This window comes from Rana temporaria, chromosome 4 (genome assembly GCF_905171775.1).
Source record: "Rana temporaria chromosome 4, aRanTem1.1, whole genome shotgun sequence".
NCBI classification, from domain to species: Eukaryota; Metazoa; Chordata; class Amphibia; order Anura; family Ranidae; genus Rana; species Rana temporaria.
The window spans coordinates 481,183,689-481,203,016 of record NC_053492.1 but is presented as its reverse complement, the minus strand read 5'-3'; the positions used below and the strand labels follow the sequence as shown (position 1 = coordinate 481,203,016).

General features: G+C 48.1%; 1 protein-coding gene across 1 annotated transcript in view; it reads left to right on the top strand.

Moving 5' to 3' along the window:
• SPDYA (speedy/RINGO cell cycle regulator family member A) overlaps nt 1–19,328 on the top strand; it is a 52,585-nt gene that overhangs the window by 12,725 nt on the left and 20,532 nt on the right. The window contains exons 3-5 of the mRNA XM_040351866.1: nt 1,203–1,288; nt 15,104–15,275; nt 17,985–18,261. Coding sequence (XP_040207800.1) covers nt 1,203–1,288; nt 15,104–15,275; nt 17,985–18,261 — 535 coding nt within the window. The remainder of the gene's footprint in view (nt 1–1,202; nt 1,289–15,103; nt 15,276–17,984; nt 18,262–19,328) is intronic.

Sequence of the window (19,328 nt, the reverse complement as noted above, 5' to 3'; positions counted from 1 at the left end):
GAAACGTGATTTTTTTCTTTAGTGGCTAATAAAAAAATGCTAAAGCTCACAAAAACTGTACAAAAACGCTCAAAAACTGGCATACGAATGCCCAAAAAAGCGCAGGTGTGAATGCAGCCTATGACAGCTAATCACAGTGGTCACATGATCTGCTGATCGCCCCCCCCTAGGCGTCTGCATAGGAAGGGGTATAGTGACACACACACACACACACAATGGTAATTTGGTTCCAGGCTTCGTATAGATTGTGTGATATTCAGATTCTGTACAATGTATCATCATGTATCCTCTATAGGAGAACTATGGGCCAGATTCTCGTATAATGGCGTATCTATGCGGCGGCGTAAAGTATCCGATTTACGTTACGCCGCCGCAACTTACACGGGCAAGTGCTGTATTCTCAAAGCTATTGCTCCGTAAGTTGCGGTGGCGTAGCGTAAATCGGCCGGCGTAAGCCCGCCTAATTCAAATGTGGAAGGGGGGGGGGCGTGTTTTATGTTAAACTACTGTGACCCGACGTGATTAACGTTTTTCACGAACGGCGCATGCGCCGTCCGTGGAAATCTCCCAGTGTGCATTGCTCCTAATACGCCGCAAGGACGTATTGGTTTTAACGTGGACGTAAATTATGTTCAGCCCCATTCACGGACGAGTTACGCAAACGACGTAACTTTTTAAAATTTCAACGCGGGAACGACGGCCATACTTAACATTGGCTGCGCCTCATATAGCAGGGGCAACTTTACGCCGGAAAAAGCCTAACGTAAACGTCGTAACTTTACTGCGTCGGCCGTGCGTACGTTCGGGAATTTGCGTATCTAGCTAATTTGCATACTCGATTCGGAAATCGACGGAAGCGCCACCTAGCGGGCAAAAAAAATAATTGCAGTTTAGATCCGACGGCGTAAGAGACTTACGCCTGTTGGATCTAATGGATATCTATGCGTAACTGATTCTAAGAATCAGTCGCATAGATACGACGGGTCGGATTAGGACTTACGACGGCGTACATGGCGCTGCGCCGTCGTAAGTCCTTTGAGAATCTGGGCCTGGGACTAATATACTAATATAGACGCTCATTATACATTTCCGGGTATAATAGAAGTGTGGCAGAGAGAAGGATAGAAATCTGATGAAATGTCTCTCCTGTGTGGGCGGATTCTGTACTAATGACGGCGTCTTTTCTCTCTCTCTCTGTGCAGTACCTCTTGGCAATGACATTTGTTTATTTTAAGAGAGCCGGATTCAGTATCAATGAGTATACTAGAGCTCATTTCTTTATAGCTTTGTAAGTACCATTTACATTCATAGAAAGGATGTGGTGTGTTTTGTGTTCAATCATTTTTATTACAACAGACAATGTATATACCGTATATACTTGAGTATAAGCCGACCCGAATATAAGCCAAGGCACCTAATTTTACCACAAAAAACTGGGAAAACGTATTGACCTGATTATAAACCTAGGGTGTCCATCTGCATGCCTCACTGTGCCCATGCCTCACTGTGCCTCACTGTGTCCATCTGCATGCCTCACTGTGCCCATGCCTCACTGTGTCCATCTGCATGCCTCACTGTGCCTCACTGTGTCCATGTGCATGCCTCACTGTGCCCATGTCTCACTGTGTCCATCTGCATGCCTCACTGTGTCCATGTGCATGCCTCACTGTGCCCATGTCTCACTGTGCCCATGTCTCACTGTGCCCATGCCTCACTGTGCCCATGCCTCACTGCGCCCATGACTAGACTGATGTTTAACATGGGAGTCTATGGAAGGGGTGCCTGGGTTTGAAAAATTGGTGCTCCCCAGCCATAGGTCCCCCGGACAACAAACTTTGCTCACTTGTAGAGGAAGAGTGGGGCTACATGTGTACCAAGTTTGGGGTCCAGGGGACCTATCACAGGCCAGTACTGGGTCCCCAAATTCTGAGAGATCAGGCGCAAAAAGGTGACTCGAGTATAAGCCGGGGGGGCATTTAGGGGCACAAAAAAATGTGCTGAAAAACTCGGCTTATACTCGAGTACATACGGGAAGTAATGAAGACACCAATATTCTGTACATGTGAGTACCGTTCAGTATACAAAGATGACATCATAGTAAAAAGAAGGTTGCAGGAAGATGATTAAACACCGTTGTATAGTACAAAACGATCTCACCCATCATGTCTGTCTGGGATTGGGCGGTCACACCAAATATTGATTGGATTTGGATTTCTCTTTGTTTACTTTCCATTTTGTTAATTGATAAAATAAATACATTCTTAACACTTCGATATGTGAAAGCATTCTTACTTCACAGCATTTCTGCAGACCTGCCTAAAACTTCTGTATGAAATGCATGACCCTGCGTCTAATGAGAAACCAGAAAAAATCTCGGCGCTCACCAACTTATATAGAAAATGTGACAATATCTAGAGAATAAAAGTTGCAGCCAGCCACTGTCACGTGTCCCCCCCCCCCCCACCACAAATCACACTTACATATATTTCTCTTCCGTTCATGGACGGACACAGCATCCTTTGACCTTAGGGTTATATCCGCTTCCTTCCAGGAGAGTTAGGCAGAAACAAAGCACTTTAAGTGTTAACAACACTTTCCTCAGTGCAGCTCCTCCCAGGGGGCGTGGTTCCCTGGGTATAACCCACACCCTGCTCTAGCAGCTCCAGTTTCTTTCTGCCTAACGTCAGGAGAGGTCAGGCACTCTGGAGTCTTGTACTCTGGAGATTTTTTTCTTGCGATTTTCTCGCTTTTGTATTATGATGTTCCTGCATCAACTGCCGACTGGCTGACAGGCTGGGTCTTCTTTTTTTTTTTTTTTTTTTAAAGTGTATTTTGTGCATGTACTTGAGAGAGGAGCCGGACTGCAGGAGTTGGGAGTAGGCAGGCCTCCCCCAGAGGCAATCTGCCACCTTTCTCCATGCCCCGGGTGGCAATGGCGGGTGTGTGAGGGGGTCCTCCCACACAGCCCGCCCTACCTGCTCCGCTTTGAAGCCCAACGGGGCAGAGGGACTCCCTATAAGGGAGTGAGAGGATTAGCCCGCTCAACCAGCCCCGTTAGTCCTTCGCCTCTCTTTTAGAGACCGCGTGGTCAAAGTGCGTGTGTGTTAACCCAATTTCGAGTGCGTGTAAGTGTGGTGGTTTTTGTGGGAGGGGGTGGGCGTACTAAGCGCAAGCTTACCTCGCATAGCACACCCACCAGGAGCCGGGCTGAGACCACCAAACTCAATTCACATGTAGCCGAGACCGGGATCCGAACCCCTAGCTGCAGAGGTGAATGGCTTGTCAGCGCTGTGCCAATCGCGTTGAGCCACCACAGCTCCCATGGCTGGGTCTTGACTCTTGTAGTCCCCCCATGTTTCGGCCATCGAGCGTGTGCCGGCCCTCAGCTCAGCTCTGGGTCGTCCACGACAGGCCCCATTGCTCCAGGGGCGGCCGGGGAACTACATGTTCCAGGACACACATATGACCGGTCTCTATGGCCTTGTCACTGTGTCTGGCCGACAGCCATGCCGTTAGCGGATGTTGGTTCTGTCCGGGTTACCTCCAGCCGGTAGTCGCAGGACGGGTAAGTAGTGGCCCCTTGCCCTGGCAAGGTGGTTTGGCTGGTGTTTTCCCTGGGGAGGTCGACTGAGGGTCCGCCCTGCTTTCCTCTCTCCCTTTTTCTCTCCCTCCTTCCCCTGACTGGGTAGCGGCTGTGAAGGGGGGCCTCCTGGGTTTTCTTTATTACCCCCGGGGCCCTTGTGTTGTGGGGGACTGTGTTGTTACTCTGGGGGGTGCTGCTGTGTTGTATGAGGTGTTTGGTGCGTCACTGGGGATTTTAAACTGCGCCACGGCCGCCATTTTGCCGTGGTCGCGATTTACATAGCTCGGCGGCCATTTTCCTGTACCCCGCTGGTGATTTTTACCTCAGACGGCGACCATCTTGGAAATCTCTTGGCCTCTTGTGACAGTTTTAGCGCTGTGAAACGCTGTGATTCTTCCCTGAGGTGACAGACACAGCACAGCCAGCACATCAGAGCACACCTCAGGTTTTCAGCTCTCTCTGCAGCTGGGTGGGGTGGTGAGTCCCTGGGAGGCCTCTGCTTCTATGTTTGCAGCCTGGAGGTGTCCGGTGGGTTGTTCTGTCTTGCAGTACACAGCAGTGGGGCAATATGGAACCTGCACCTGGTGTTTCTGCCCCAGCAATGCCTGAGTTTTACTTTAATCCCCCTGCTCCTGCCGCATCTGTTGAGGCAATGTCGGCTGTACTTGAGGCGTTTCTCGCCAGGTTTGAAGCAGCTAGTGCCCAGTAGGGGGGTATAAAGCGCCCCCTCCCTGAGCCTGCTTCTGGGAATATCTCTGACACAGACTCATTGCTTGCTGTTGTTTCTGGTTCTGAAATGTCAGATGATGCAAGCTTAACCCACACGGACTGTGAGGATGACTCTGCCTCAGGGTCAGTACATAATAGGGAATTTGTAGGAGCTCTTATTTCTGCGGTGCGTGATACTCATAAATTCGAGGATTTGGCGGGAGAACCGGTTGTGCCAGTCCCTTTTGAGTTCCGCAAGCCGCCCAGCACCGCAAAAGTATTTCCCTGTATTCCTTATATGGAGCATTTGCTATGTAAGGAATGGGACAAGCCACAGAAAGTTTTTGCTGTTCCTAAAAACTTTGCGGTCCGTTATCCCTTTGAGGAGGACTTTTAAAAGAAAAAAAAAAGTGGGTCTCTCCTCCGTCAGTGGACCCTCCTGTGTCCAGTCTGAGTAAAGCCACCACATTGCCTGTGGTAGGGGCTCCTGCTTTTGCGGACCCCACTGATAGGAGAGTGGAGTCTGTGGCCCGCTCTATGTTCACAATAGTGGGTTCGGCTGTGAGACCGGTCGTGGCCGGGTCTCTGGTGTCGCAGACACTGACTGAATGGGCAAAGTTGTTGCTACAGAAGCTGGAGGAGCAGGACGCTTCTGAGACCTGCAAGGACCTGGCTGAACAATTGGTTCAGGGTCTAAAATTTGTCTGTGAGTCGGCCCTGGATACGCTTCCCTTGCTTTCCAGAGCCTTCCGTCTATGCGGTGGTACTACGCCGCCTTGTGTGGCTGAAATGCTGGTCTGCGGACCAATCCTCCAAGAAGGTCTTGGTGCATTTGCCCTTTAAGGGTGAACGTTTTTTTGGGGCGTCCCTGGATGACATCATTAAGGATGCCACGGGTGGTAAGAGCACACTGCTCCCACAGTCTGGGAAGGGCAAGGAGCCTCGCCGTAGGCAAGGGCCCTCTTTTACTACCCCAAAGCGTTTTTTCCGTGCGCCCAGTGCAGCAGGAAAAAGTTTGCAAGGTGCTAAGGCGCCCCGCTGCAGGGCAGAAGGGCCCCTGGTTCCGCAAGCCTGCGGACAAACCTGCTTCCGCAGGTCTGCTCCCACCCGGGTCTCGGGTGGGGGGCCGGCTTCGCAAATTCGCGGCTCGATGGAGGTCTCCTCTCCGACCGTTGGGTTTGCGAGATAGTTTCCTCGGGGTACAAGATAGATTTTCTCTCTTGTCCACCAAACAGATTTTTTTCTTCCAACCTCCTGCTTCCTCCGGTTCGCCGGCTGGCTCTGTTAGGGACTGTCCAGGATCTTCTGGTCAGGGGAGTGATTGTGCCAGTTCCCTTGATGGAACGGTTTCAGGGATTTTACTCCAATCTGTTTGTAGTCCCCAAAAAGGAGGGGGTACGTCCAATCCTAGACCTCAAGACCCTCAATTGCTTTGTCAAGGTGCAAAAATTCCGGATGGAGTCGATTCGCTCGGTAATAGCAGCACTCCATCAGGGGGACTTCATGGCATCCTTGGATATCATGGAGGCATACCTGCGTGTTCCCATATGCACAAAGCACCAGAGATTTCTGCGCTTTGCGATCGGGGAGGACCACTTTCAATTTGTGGCCCTCCCGTTTGGCCTGGCCTCGGCAACACGGGTTTTCACCAAGGTGCTCGCCCCGATACTGGCCCGGGTGAGACAGCGAGGGATCGCTATCGTGGGATACCTGGACGACCTTCTCTTGAGAGCTTCCTCAGGCTGAGAATTAGAAGAGGACGTGTCTATCACGTGTCAGACTCTCCGAGAGTTCGGCTGGCTTCTGAATATCCAGAAGTCAGTGTTGGTTCCGTCTCTGCGTCTCGAATACCTAGGGCTAGTCCTGGATTCCGCGGAGGCGAGAGTTTTTCTCCCAAAGGAGGAACTTCAGACTCTGCAATCGGCGGTGCAGCAGTTGTTGACCCAGAAGTGGTCGTCTCTTCGATTCTACATGAGGGTTCTGGGTCTGATGGTGGCCTCTTTCGAGGCAGTTCCTTATGCCCGATTCCACACCAGGGAACTACAGAAGGAGATTCTGTCACGTTGGGACAGGCTCCCGTCTTCTCTGGATTCCCAGATTCAGTTGAGTCAACTGGTCAAGTCTTCCCTGGTGTGGTGGCTGACGTCTCCGGTGCTTCGGGCCGGGAAGTCGTTTCTGCCATGTCACTGACAGTGGTCACGACGGATGCCAGCCTCTCCGGCTGGGGGGGGGGGCGTTTGGGGCACCCAGTCAGCCCAGGGGACCTGGACTTAGGAGGAGTCTCGCCTGCAGATCAATGTTTTGGAGCTCCGAGCAATCAAGCTGATTGCTTGATTGCTGAGAAAAAAAAGCTCTAAGGAATGAGCGACTGTTGAGAATCAATCGACGATCAACCGTCAAAAACTATGCGCAGGTACCCCAGCCCAAGCGCATAATATGCGCTTTGGTCAACACAAGATCGGCAGTAAAACACCGACAAGAAATCTATGATTTCATCCTTCAACATGATCTAGACTGCCTCTTCATCACAGAAAGCTGGCTGACAGCCGACTGCAACACCATTCTAGCAGAATTGGTGCCAGCAAATTATCGCATTCAAATGCAAAACAGAGTGGGGCAAAGAGGGGGAGGCCTGGCGGTGATCCACAAGACTCACCTCTCGATCACCAAACCAGTCCTTCAAAACTCGCTTCCATTCATGGAAACCCTCACTCTGCAGCTGCAAACAAATCCCCAAGATACGGTCCATATGCTACTTTGCTATAGACCACCAGGCCCAAAAACGCACCTTCTCACTTCATTGACTGAATTCATCTCCACATATACCCTAAACATCAAACACCTTTTGGTGCTTGGGGATTTCAACCTCTGGGCCAACTCCTCGCTGGACCCTGTAGCCGACGCCTGCATCGACCATCTGGAAGGATTAGGTCTGCAGCAACTAATACAAGGCCCCACTCATGCCTCAGGCCATACGGTCGATCTCATTTTCAAACAAGATTTGGAAATTGACGTCCTGGGAAATGAGCCGCAACCATGGACCGATCACCATGCCATCAAATTCACAATCACCAAAAATGCCAGCCAAAAAAAAACGACAAAACCGGTGACAACTCACTGGACTAGATCTCAGAAGAAGCTCCACTCGGAACTCTTCAAAACAACACTAGGGAACAAAATAAAAACAACCCAACAAAAACAAACAGCCACAGAAACACTTGACGCCATTAACAAGGCGCTACTACAGTCAGCTGACTTAGTAGCACCAAAACGCAGAACTTGCATCCGGAAAAACAACTCCAGCTGGTTTAATGACCAGCTGACGTTGCTAAAGCAAGAGCGTAGAAGAGCAGAAGCTGCGTGGAAAAGGTGCTCTTCAGATAAAAACCACACCATTTACAAGATAATAACAAAGGAATATCACAAAGAAATCTTCACGGCCAAAAAAAATCATTTCTCCAACATCATCGCAAATGCCCTTAACCGCCCCCGAGAACTCTTCAAGCTGGTCACTCAGACTATTAATCCAGCTTGTTTAGAGGCCCCCAATTCTGATTCACAAGAATTTTGCAACGAATTATCGGATTATTTCATTAATAAAATTGAAAAAATCCGTGAAAGTATTCAGCAAAATGGAACCGTCACCAACTCCCCCCCAAATCACAAACCTAATACCCACATAAATCCGTCGCAACCACCAAAATTCACTCTAAAACCCATTTCCATCGATGCCACTAAAAACATCATCGGGACTCTGCGTAATAGCACAGCACCCAATGATATCATCCCCACTAAACTGCTGAAAGAAAGTGCCGATATACTGGCACTAGCTATCACGCAGCTCATAAACCAATCATTCAAGGAGGGCATGGTGCCCACCTTGCTAAAACAATGTACAATAAAACCAATTCTAAAAAAACCTACCCTCGACCCCAAAGACCCAAACAACCGGAGGCCCATAACAGCTCTAAATGTCTTCTCCAAGGTAATGGAGAAAGTAGTTGTACAACAGCTGCAACTGCATTTAGACACCCATAAATTACTCGATCCGTTTCAATCAGGTTTCCGTCCGGGTCACGGAACAGAAACGGCGCTGCTCAAAATATGGGATGACGCTCTAGAGGCCGCAGACGAAGGAGAATCTTGTCTCCTGATACTGCTGGACCTAAGCGCGGCTTTTGACACTGTGGACCACGGACTACTACTGGCTAGGCTAGCTGAAGTAGCCGGAGTCGCTGAATGTGTTTTACCCTGGTTCTCCTCCTTCTTGGAAAACCGATCACAAATAGTGAAACTGGGGTCTTTCACTTCTGAAAAACGTACGGTGTCATGCGGAGTCCCTCAGGGATCTCCCTTATCGCCCCGTATTGTTTAATATCTATCTTCGCCCTCTCTTTGAAATCATCAGTAACCAGAAGTTACTTTACCACTCCTATGCAGACGACACACAACTGTATTTCCGCATCTGCAACAAAAAGGATCATTCTCTTGGACTAGAGAAATGCCTCACTCTAATAGATAACTGGATGACAAACAGTTATCTTAAACTCAATGGTTCGAAAACAGAACTTCTCCTGTTTCACGCTATCACCCCTAGCACCAAAGTCAAAAGTCTCGGAGTCATTTTCGACACCTACATGACAATGGATGCACAAATAGGGTCAGTAGTCAGCGGATCCCATCATCTGCTGTGCCTACTACGCAGACTCACGCCCTTTATCCCGAAAGAGGACATTGCAGTCGTGGTGGGAACAATCATCAATTCCAGACTCGACTACGCAAATGCCCTCTATCTAGGACTCCCCAAATACCAAATCACTCGTCTGCAAGTCGTTCAAAATACGGCCGCTCCACTAGTGACTGGGAAAAAAACCATGGGAATCAATCTCACCTTCACTGAGATCCCTTCATTGGTTGCCGGTAAAAGACAGAATCACTTTCAAGGCACTCTGTCTAATACATAAGTGTATTCAAGGCAACGCCCCCCAATATCCATGCGAAAAAATAAAAGCCCATAACCCCAATCGCATTCTGCGATCCACCAATCAAAACCTCCTCCAGATACCCAAGGCCAGATACAAGTCCAAAGGAGATTGAAGATTTGCAGTCCAGGGACCTCGCCTGTGGAATGCACTACCAACCACCATCCGACTGGAGTCGGACCACTTGGCCTTCAGGAGAAAGATTAAAACCCATCTCTTCTGAGGTCAAGGGGTTCCTTACCCATGAAATGGATACAGCGCCCAGAGGCGATTCAGTTCGCATGTGTTTCGCTTTACAAGTCTCTCTCTCTCTCTCTCTCTCTCAAACTGTCCGGCTCTATCGGCCGTGTACGTTCCGGGTGTTCAGAATTGGCAAGCCGACTACCTAAGTCGCCAAACACTGGACCCAGGTGACTGGTCACTTCACCCGGAGGTGTTTCGGAGTCTGTGCCAAATGTGGGGCACTCCGGACGTGGACCTTCTAGCGTCCCGTCTCAACCGAAAGGTGCCACGGTTCGTGGCCAGGTCGAAGGACCCGTGGGAGGATGGGGTCACTATTGACTGATTTACGCCTTCCCTCCTCTGAAGCTTCTTCCTCGCCTGCTGCGCAGAGCGGAAGCCGAAGGAATTCCAACAATCCCGATAGCCCCAGACTGGCCATGCCGCTCCTGGTACGCGGACCTGGTGCGTCTGGTGGCAGACGCCCCCTGGCGTCTACTTCTGAGAAAAGATCTTCTGTCGCAGGGTCCGATCTTCCACCCTGCTTTACAGTCGCTGGCTTTAACGGCGTGGCTGTTGAGAGCCAGGTACTGAAGGACCGAGGCCTGTCAGGCTTGGTGGTCTCTACCATGCTGCGTGCACGGAAGTCTACCTCACGTAGGATTTACCATCGTACGTGGAAGGCCTACATCTCTATGTGTGAGGAGATGAAGTGGCACCCTCGTTCATACGTGGTGTCTAGGATTCTGCTGTTTTTTACAGCGGGGAGTGGATCAGGCTCTCGCCTTGAGTACGGTTAAGAGTCAGATTTCGGCTCTGGCCATTTACTTTTAGTGAGCTTTGGCGGTGCACTCCTTGGTGCGTACGTTTGTACAGGGGGTCCGACGTGTGGCTCCTCCGGTGCGCCATCCACTACCCCCATGGGACTTGAATGCTCCCTTTGAGGACATTTGAAGGATCCCTTTGTTGACTCTGTCACAAAAGGTGTTTTTTCTGGTAGCAATTACCTCGATCAGACGAGTATCTGAACTGGCGGCCTTGTCCTGCAAGGCTCCCTATTTGGTCATCCATAAGGATAAGGTGGTGCTGTGGCCACAGCCGTCTTTTCTTCCGAAGATCGTTTCGGCCTTTCACATTAATGAGGACATTGTTCTTCCATCCTTATGTCCTCAGCCGAAAAACCAGGAGGCCACTTTACATTCCCTGGATGTGGTTCGGGCCGTACGTGTGTACTTCTCTGCTACGGCTCTGTTCCGGAAGTCGGACTCACTGTTCGTGTCGGTGGCTGGTCCCAGAAAAGGTCTGGCAGTCTCGTCGGCCACCATTTCTAGGTGGATACGACAGGTTGTGCTTCAGTCCTATGCCCAGAAGGGGCGGGCGCCTCCCTTTCGGGTTACGGCGCATTCGACCAGGGCGATCGGTGCCTCTTGGGCTTTCCGGTATCAAGCCTCTGTGTTACAGATGTGTAAGGCAGCGACCTGGTCGTCAGTCCACACTTTTTCAAAGTTTTATGAGGTGGATGTGAGTGCATCTTCTGATGCCTCCTTCGGCCGCAGGTGTTACAGGCGGCAGTTTAAGGTTGGAGTTCCTCCGTTGAGTAACTCCGGTTTTTGTTTGGGGTGTAGCTTGGTTTGCTGTGTTGTTTTTCCCACCCCTCAAATTTTTGGACACTGCTTGGGGACGTCCCTAAGGTCAAAGAAGGCTGTGTCCGTCCATGAACGGAAGAGAAAATAGGATTTTTGTACTCACCGTAAAATCTATTTCTCTGAGTTCATGGACGGACACAGCACCCACCCCTCCTTTTGTTTGTACTGCTTGTTACGAACTGGAGCTGCCAGAGCAGGGTGTGGGTTATACCCGGGGAACCACGCCCCCTGGGAGGAGCTGCACTGAGGAAAGTGTTGTTAACACTTAAAGTGCTTTGTTTCTGCCTAACTCTCCTGGAAGGAAGCGGATATAACCCTAAGGTCAAAGGCTGCTGTGTCCGACCATGAACTCAGAGAAATTAATTTTACGGTGAGTAAAAAAATCCTATTTTTTATGGTATTTATTTGATCGCGGAAACCCTGGACAGGTAAGTGTCCTTATATTAAAAGTCAGCGGGTACAGTATTTGTAGCTGCTGACTTTAAATTTTTTAATTTGGAGGGGCCAAACTCATCTTTAACCACTTAAGCCCCGGTCCATTATGCAGGTTAAGGACCTGGCCCCCCTTTTTGCGATTCGGCACTGTGTCGCTTTAACTGATAATTGACCTGCCTGGTGTGTCCCTTGGCCTTCATGATACTGTTTTGTTCACTAAGGTTCTCTAACAAACCTCTGAGGGCTTCACAGAACAGCTGAATTTATACTGAGATGAAATGACACACAGGGGGACTCTATTTACTAATTAGGTGACTTCTGAAGGCGATTGGTTCCTCTAGATTTTAGTTATCAGAGTAAAGGGGGCTGAATACAAATGCCCCTCCCCCACACACTTTTCACAGATTTATTTGTATCATTTATCATTTTCCTTCCACTTCACAATTATGTGACACTTTGTGTTGGTTTATCACATAAAGTCCCAATAAATTACATTTACATTTTTGGGTGTTTTTCAAGGCACTGTAACTAAAGGCAGAACTTTTTTTTTTTCCCCGCTTTGGATGAAGTGGGGAGGGATTACAACCCCTGGCAATTTGTATTGCCGTCTGTGCCCCCCCCCCCCCCCAGGGAGATTCACACTCTCTATTTGTCCTGTTTACTGATATCATCGAGAGTGATGTTTGCCCCCCCCCCCCCCAAACAAAAAATCACCAGCCGCCATTAGTAAGGACATTATCCAACTTTGGTCAGATCTGCACAGTTTGGCCCAGATTCACGTAGAAAGGCGTAAATATAAGCGGGCGTAGCGTATTGTAGTTACGCTACGCCGCGGCAACTTTAGAGAGGCAAGTGCTGTATTCACAAAGCACTTGCGTCTAAATTTACGGCGGCGTAGCGTAAATGTGCCGGCGTAAGCGCGCCTAAATCAAATGAGGAACAGGGGGGCGTGTTTTATGTAAACTAAGCATGACCCCACATAAATTACGCTTTTTTCGAACGACGCATTCGCGCGCATGCTCAGTATCACGTCGAATTTGCAAATTAAATTACGCCCGCTCAATGCCTAGACGACGTGAACGTAACTTACACAAAGCCCTATTTGCGAATGTTTTACACAAACAATGGAAAATTTTACGCTGCCCCGACGTCCATACTTAACATTGCGTACGCCTCACTATAGCAGGGGTAACTTTACGCCGGTCCGACGCCTTACGCAAACGACGCATATAGATACGCCGGGCGCATATACGTTCGTGAATCGGCGTATGTACCTAATTTGCATATTCTACGCGTAACTCTACGGAAGCGCCACCTAGCGGCCAGCGTAAATATGCAACTAAGATACGACGGCGTAAGAGACTTACGTCAGTCGTATCTAAGCAAAAATCTGGCGTATCTTGCTTTCTGGATACAGAAAAAAGATACGCCGGCACATCCTAGAAGTTACGCGGCGTATCAATAGATACGCCGACGTAACTTCTTTGTGGATCTGGCCCTTTGTTTTGAACACCCAGGTGTTCTAACGAACTAACCCTATAAAGTAGAATTCCATGATGACCATAACTAATCTTAAAAATACTCCTCCCCCTCCCTCCCTCCTAACACCTAATATTCCTTAAAAGGTGTATTTACAAATTATATCGTTTTAGACCAAATTATAGGTAGATTCAGTAAGAGTTAGGCCGACTTATCAGTAGATATCAGTAGATAAGCCGGCCTAACTCAGAATCTACGCCGACGTATGTTTAAGCGTATGCTCAAACAGAGATACGCTTAAACCTATCTAAGATAGGACGGCTTGCGCCATCCTATCTTAGATTGCAATTTTTCGGATGGCCGCTAGGTGGCGCTTCCATTGCGGTCGGCGTAGATTATGTAAATGAATTTGTACGCCGATTCACGAACCTACGCCCGGCCGCCGCAGTCGATTTACGCCGTTTCCGTAAGGCCTTAGGAGGCCTAAAGTTATTCCACCTATTAGATGGAATAACAATGTTAAAGTACGGCCGCCGTTCCCGCCGCGAGGTTCGAATTTTTAACGTCGTTTGCGTAAGTCGTCCGCGAATCGGGATTTACGTTGTTTACGTCCACGTCGAAATCAATAGGCCCGTGCGGCGTACGTAACCGCAATGCACACTGGGAAATATAGTCGCCCGGCGCATGCGCAGTGACAAAAAAACGTCAAAAACGTGAGGTCAAGCCTCATTACCATTAAACACGCCCCCCCTCAACCCATTTGAATTAGGCACCCTTACGCCCGCCGCGTTTACACTACGCCACCCTAAGTGAGGAGGCAAGTACTTTGTGAATCATGTACTTGCCTCTCTTACTTAAGGCGGCGTAGTGTAAACACGCTAGGCTACGCCGCCGCAAATTAGCGCGCCCCTACCTGAATCTACCTATAAGAGTAGACACCTATAGGTAGATTCAGTAAGAGTTAGGCCGGCTTATCAGTAGATAAGCCGGCCTAACTCAGAATCTACGCCGCCGTATGTTTAAGCGTATGCTCAAACAGAGATACGCTTAAACATATCTAAGATAGGCCGGCTTGCGCCGTCCTATCTTAGATTGCAATTTTTCGGATGGCCGCTAGGTGGCGCTTCCATTGCGGTCGGCGTAGATTATGTAAATGAGTTTGTACGCCGATTCACAAACCTAAGCCCGGCCGCCGCAGTCGATTTATGCCGTTTCCGTAAGGCCTTAGGAGGCCTAAAGTTATTCCACCTATTAGGTGGAATAACAATGTTAAAGTACGCCCGCCGTTCCCGCCGCGAGATTTGAAATTTTAACGTCGTTTGCTTAAGTCGTCCGCGAATCGGGATTTACGTAGTTTACGTCCACGTCGAAATCAATAGGCCCGTGCGGCGTACGAAACCGCAATGCACACTGGGAAATATAGTCGCCCGGCGCATGCGCAGTGACAAAAAAACGTCAAAAACGTGAGGTCAAGCCTCATTACCATTAAACACGCCCCCCCCCCCCAACCCATTTGAATTAGGCGCCCTTACGCCCGCCGCATTTACACTACGCCGCCCTAAGTAAGGAGGCAAGTACTTTGTGAATCATGTACTTGCCTCTCTTACTTAAGGCGGCGTAGTGTAAACACGCTAGGCTACGCCGACCTATATTTGCGCGCCCCTACCTGAATCTACCTACTACTAGAGTTAGTTACACACCTCATCCCAAGAAGTAATTTGTTCAAAAGTAAGAGAGAATATGGGAAGGGATTATAGCGGTGCTTATACAGATAATAATAGAAACCAATCAAAAGTACGTAAAAAAAAATACAAAATATCTTTATTATACACCGAGACTAAAAAAGACAGAACACAATGGTCGTTATAATAGGGTAACTCCAATATGGTGGTTGCACATAGAGGGTTTTATAGAGATTGAATGATCGTACGATATCCCGACATGTTTCGTCCTTAAGGCTTCATCAGGGGGATATATGCACCAAGCAAAAAGGCCATACAAAAGTCCTGTGATACTAATCAGGAAGATTGAAGGCTTTCCTTGTTCCTTAGGTATTTGGCAAACACGGTGGAAGAGGACCATGAAGAAGCCAAGTACGAGATCTTCCCCTGGGCATTAGGAAAGAACTGGGCCCGGCTCTTCCCAGACTTCCTAAGAGCGAGGGATAAGCTGTGGTCCCGCATCCAACACCGAGCCTCCGTCAGCCGGCGTTGCTGTGATGAGGTCAGTCGCTTCTACAAAATACGTTTAAAGGGACCGGGGGGGCCAAGTTCCTCGTTTCATTTTTCTGAATGAGAGGCAAAATCAACTCTGCAACTTCCCAGGGCGATCAATCGATCAGGATTCATCCTCCCAGTGTAACAAGGAATTTACTGGCCGAGCGGGAGCTCGGTGTGTCCGGTATTTATGAATCCATGGAGTTCAACTAGGGTTGCCACTCCATAGAAAATAGAATAGAATAATGTAAAGCAGAACACAATAGAATAGAATCTAATCTAATAGAAAATAAAAGAATGAAATCAAATATAATAGAAAATAAAGGAACAGAATGGAATGAAAAATAATATAATAGAATAGTGTAAAGCAGAACACAAAAGAATAGGAAATAAAATAATAGAATCAAATATACCGTATTTATCTTCATATAGCGCGCCCCGGCGTATAGCGCGCACCTCCAACCTGGAAGGGAAATTTCAGGGAAAAAAAGAAAATACTCACAGTTTGAATGCCCCTCGTCGGTGTCCTGCCCGGCGTCCATCGGCGGCCTTGTCCGGTCCGGCGTCCGTCTGCGGCCTCGGTGGTGTCCTCCCCGCTTTTCCCGCGCTGTTTTTGAGTCGATACCCGCTTCCCGCGCTGTGTTTGAACACCGCCGCCGACATATACCGAGCGCAGTACACTCGGCCACGCTCGGCTTCTCTCGCATAAAGGCTAGGAGGCGGCACAGGGCGTGACCGGGAGGGGAGCCGAGCCTGGCCGAGTGTACCGCGCTCCGGTAAATGTCGGCGGCGGCGTTCAAACACAGCGCGGGGATCGGCGTATATATCGCACCCACGATTTTCCCATGATTTTAAGGGGAAAAAAGTGTGCGGTATACGCCGATAAATACGGTAAGAGGGAACTAAAAGAATGAAATCAAATATAATACAAAATAAAGGAATGGAATGAAAAATAATATAATAAAATAGAATACAGTAGTGTAAAGCAGAACACAATAGAATAGGAAATAAAATAATAGAATCAAATATAATAGGGAACTAAGGCCGCGCACAGACGACCGGATCTGTCCGATGAAAACGGTCCGCCGGACCGTTTTCATCGGACATGTACGCTGCCGGATTTTGGTCTGATGGTTGTACACACCATCAAACCAAAATCCCCGCGGACAGAGAACGCGGTGACGTATATGACACCGACGTTCTCTGACGCGGAAGTTCAAAGCTTCCACGCATGCGTCGAATCAATTCGACGCCATGCGCGGGTTCTCGGGCCAGCGGACATGGTTCCAGCGGACATGTTTCTTAGCATGCTAGGAAACAGTTGTCCGCTGGAAACATGTCTGATCCGCCGGAAAATTGTCCGGTCGGCCCTACACACGACCGAACATGTCCACGGGAACTGGTACGACGGACCAGTTTCAGCGGACATGTTCGGTCGTGTGTACGAGGCCTAAAAGAATGGAATCAAATATAATAGAAAATAAAGGAACAGAATGGAATAGAAAATAATAGAAAAGAACAGAGTAAAACAGAATATAATAAAAAAAAATAATAATAAAATAGAATAGAAAATGAGGGAATTGATTAGAAAATAAAATAATAGAATAAAATAAAAATAGAAATTAAAGGAATAGAATAAATATAGAATAGAATTAAATAGAAAGAAGATAACCGTCTTCCCAAATTCAATTAGAATGAATTTGAATACAATCCATAGTGAAAAAATAGAATAGAAAAAAACAATAAAATTGAATAAAATAGAATACAACCATATTCTGAAATTTGAATAGAATAGAGAGAAATAAATAAAATAGAAAAAACAATACAATAGAAAGAAAATAACAGCCTTCCAAAATTCAAATTACGAATAGAATAAATTTGAATAACATAGAAAAGAATAGAAAAAAAAAATATATATATATACCGTATTTATCGGTGTATACCGCGTACTATTTTGCCCTGAAAATCAGGGCAAAATCGTGGGTGCGCGGTATACGCCAATACCCGCTTTCCCCGCGCCGAGTTTGAATACTGCGCCGACATATACCGAGCGCAGTACACTCGTGTATCTTTGGGCAGTCTCGGCGCCTCTCGCGCTGACGTCCTGGACGTACAGGACGTCAGCGCGAGAGTAGCCAAGCCTGCCCGCCGATACACGAGTGTACTGTGCTCGGTATATGTCGGCGCAGTATTCAAACTCGGCGCGGGAAACGAGCGGGGAGGACGCGATGACGCCGCAGAAGGATGCCGGACCCGACAAAGAGGACACCCGAAGCCGCAGACGGACGCCGGACCCACAGGAAATCTGGGCAACTTTAGGGGTGCGCGCTATACGCGGGAGCGCGCAATACCCCGATAAATACGGTAACCATCTGTCTTCTGAAATTTGAATGGAATAAATTTGAATGCCGATTCGAATTTTCTAAATTCAGTTGAATTGCATTCAGAAAATTCTGATCAAATTTGAAAACGAATAAATAAAATGAATTCCTAAAAACGAATTAAAGAAATACAACGAAACAAAATTATTTATATAATGAATCAAAACGATATATATATATATTTTTTTGCTCTGCGGGTGTCCAGTTGTGATGTAAGCGGCAGAGAGTTCCAGCATTTCCTCTAATAATAATAATAATAATAATAAAGTATCAATAATATAAATCTGGCATCCGTTTACCTTCCGGAGTTTTCTTCCCACTCCCTCCCTCTGCAGGTGATGGCGATCGCTCCGGCGCACTTCATCTGGCAGCGAGAACGCTCTGAACAGCACAGCGGCGCAGTGAGGAATTATAATCCGGATGAATGTAATCTTCCCCGCGGTCCTTCAGCCACACCTCCGGACTGCTTTGTGTGCGGGAAAAAAGGACGCCTCGTGGCGCTGGGATTATCCGGCTCCTCCTCATCATCCTCCCCCGACACTTCACCCATGAGAAGAAAAGTACCAAAACCAACAGCCGACCCGCAACCGTCTTCCTGCCACTACTTCCAAGGTCCGCCCCTCTCTGTGAAATATTAGGCGTAAATGTTTTTTTATTATTTCAATACGTTTGTGTTTATTCAAAGTGGTCAGTGTCTTCCTGAGCCTAGATAATTGGGTGTCCAACCTGTGGCCCTCCAGCTGTTGTGGAACTACAGGACCCATGAGGCTTTGCAAGGAACGTCCCATGAGGCATTGCAAGGAACGTCCCATGAGGCATTGCAAGGGAATTCCCATGAGGCATTGCAAGGAACGTCCCATGAGGCATTGCAAGGAACGTCCCATGAGGCATTGCAAGGGAATTCCCATGAGGCATTGCAAGGAACGTCCCATGAGGCATTGCAAGGAACGTCCCATGAGGCATTGCAAGGAACGTCCCATGAGGCATTGCAAGGAACGTCCCATGAGGCTTTGCAGGGCTGACAGTTGCATGTGTTCCGTGGGATTGGGCAACCCGTCAAAACTTGTAATGGAAGTGACGTTCCGTCACGGCCATCTTGGTACACCCCGCACTCGCCCTACACTAACCCTGAGGTCACCAAGCGGCCATCTTTATACACCCACCAAAATGTTGCATTTCACACTTATTTTTACCACTAAACTCAGCTTATAAAGTGAAATGCAGTACAGTAAAACCTTGGTTTGAGAGCGTTTTGCAAGACAAGCAAAGTGTTTTAATAACTTTTGCCTTGATATACAAGCGATGTCTTGATATACAAGCGATGTCTTGATATAAGAGCAGCGTCATGTCACAACTGAGTATAAAAGAGAAGAGAGGCGCCTCTAAGTGTAGCAATATGGTTACATGTAATGAAGGGACAACATTTATGAACTGTATTTAGAAACGCTGTTTTGACGTTGAATTTTTGAAGCAGCGGTGTTCGGTCACATTAGCAAATCTGTGAATCTCTCAGCAGGTTTGTCGCTGCTTTTAAAATTCAACGTCAAAACAGAGTCACGGACTTCTAAATACCGCACTTCACTTTATAAGGTGAGTTTAGTGGTAAAAATAAGTGTGAAATGCAACATTTCGGTGGGTGTAACAAGATGGCCGCTTGGCGACTTCGGACCGTAGGCTGA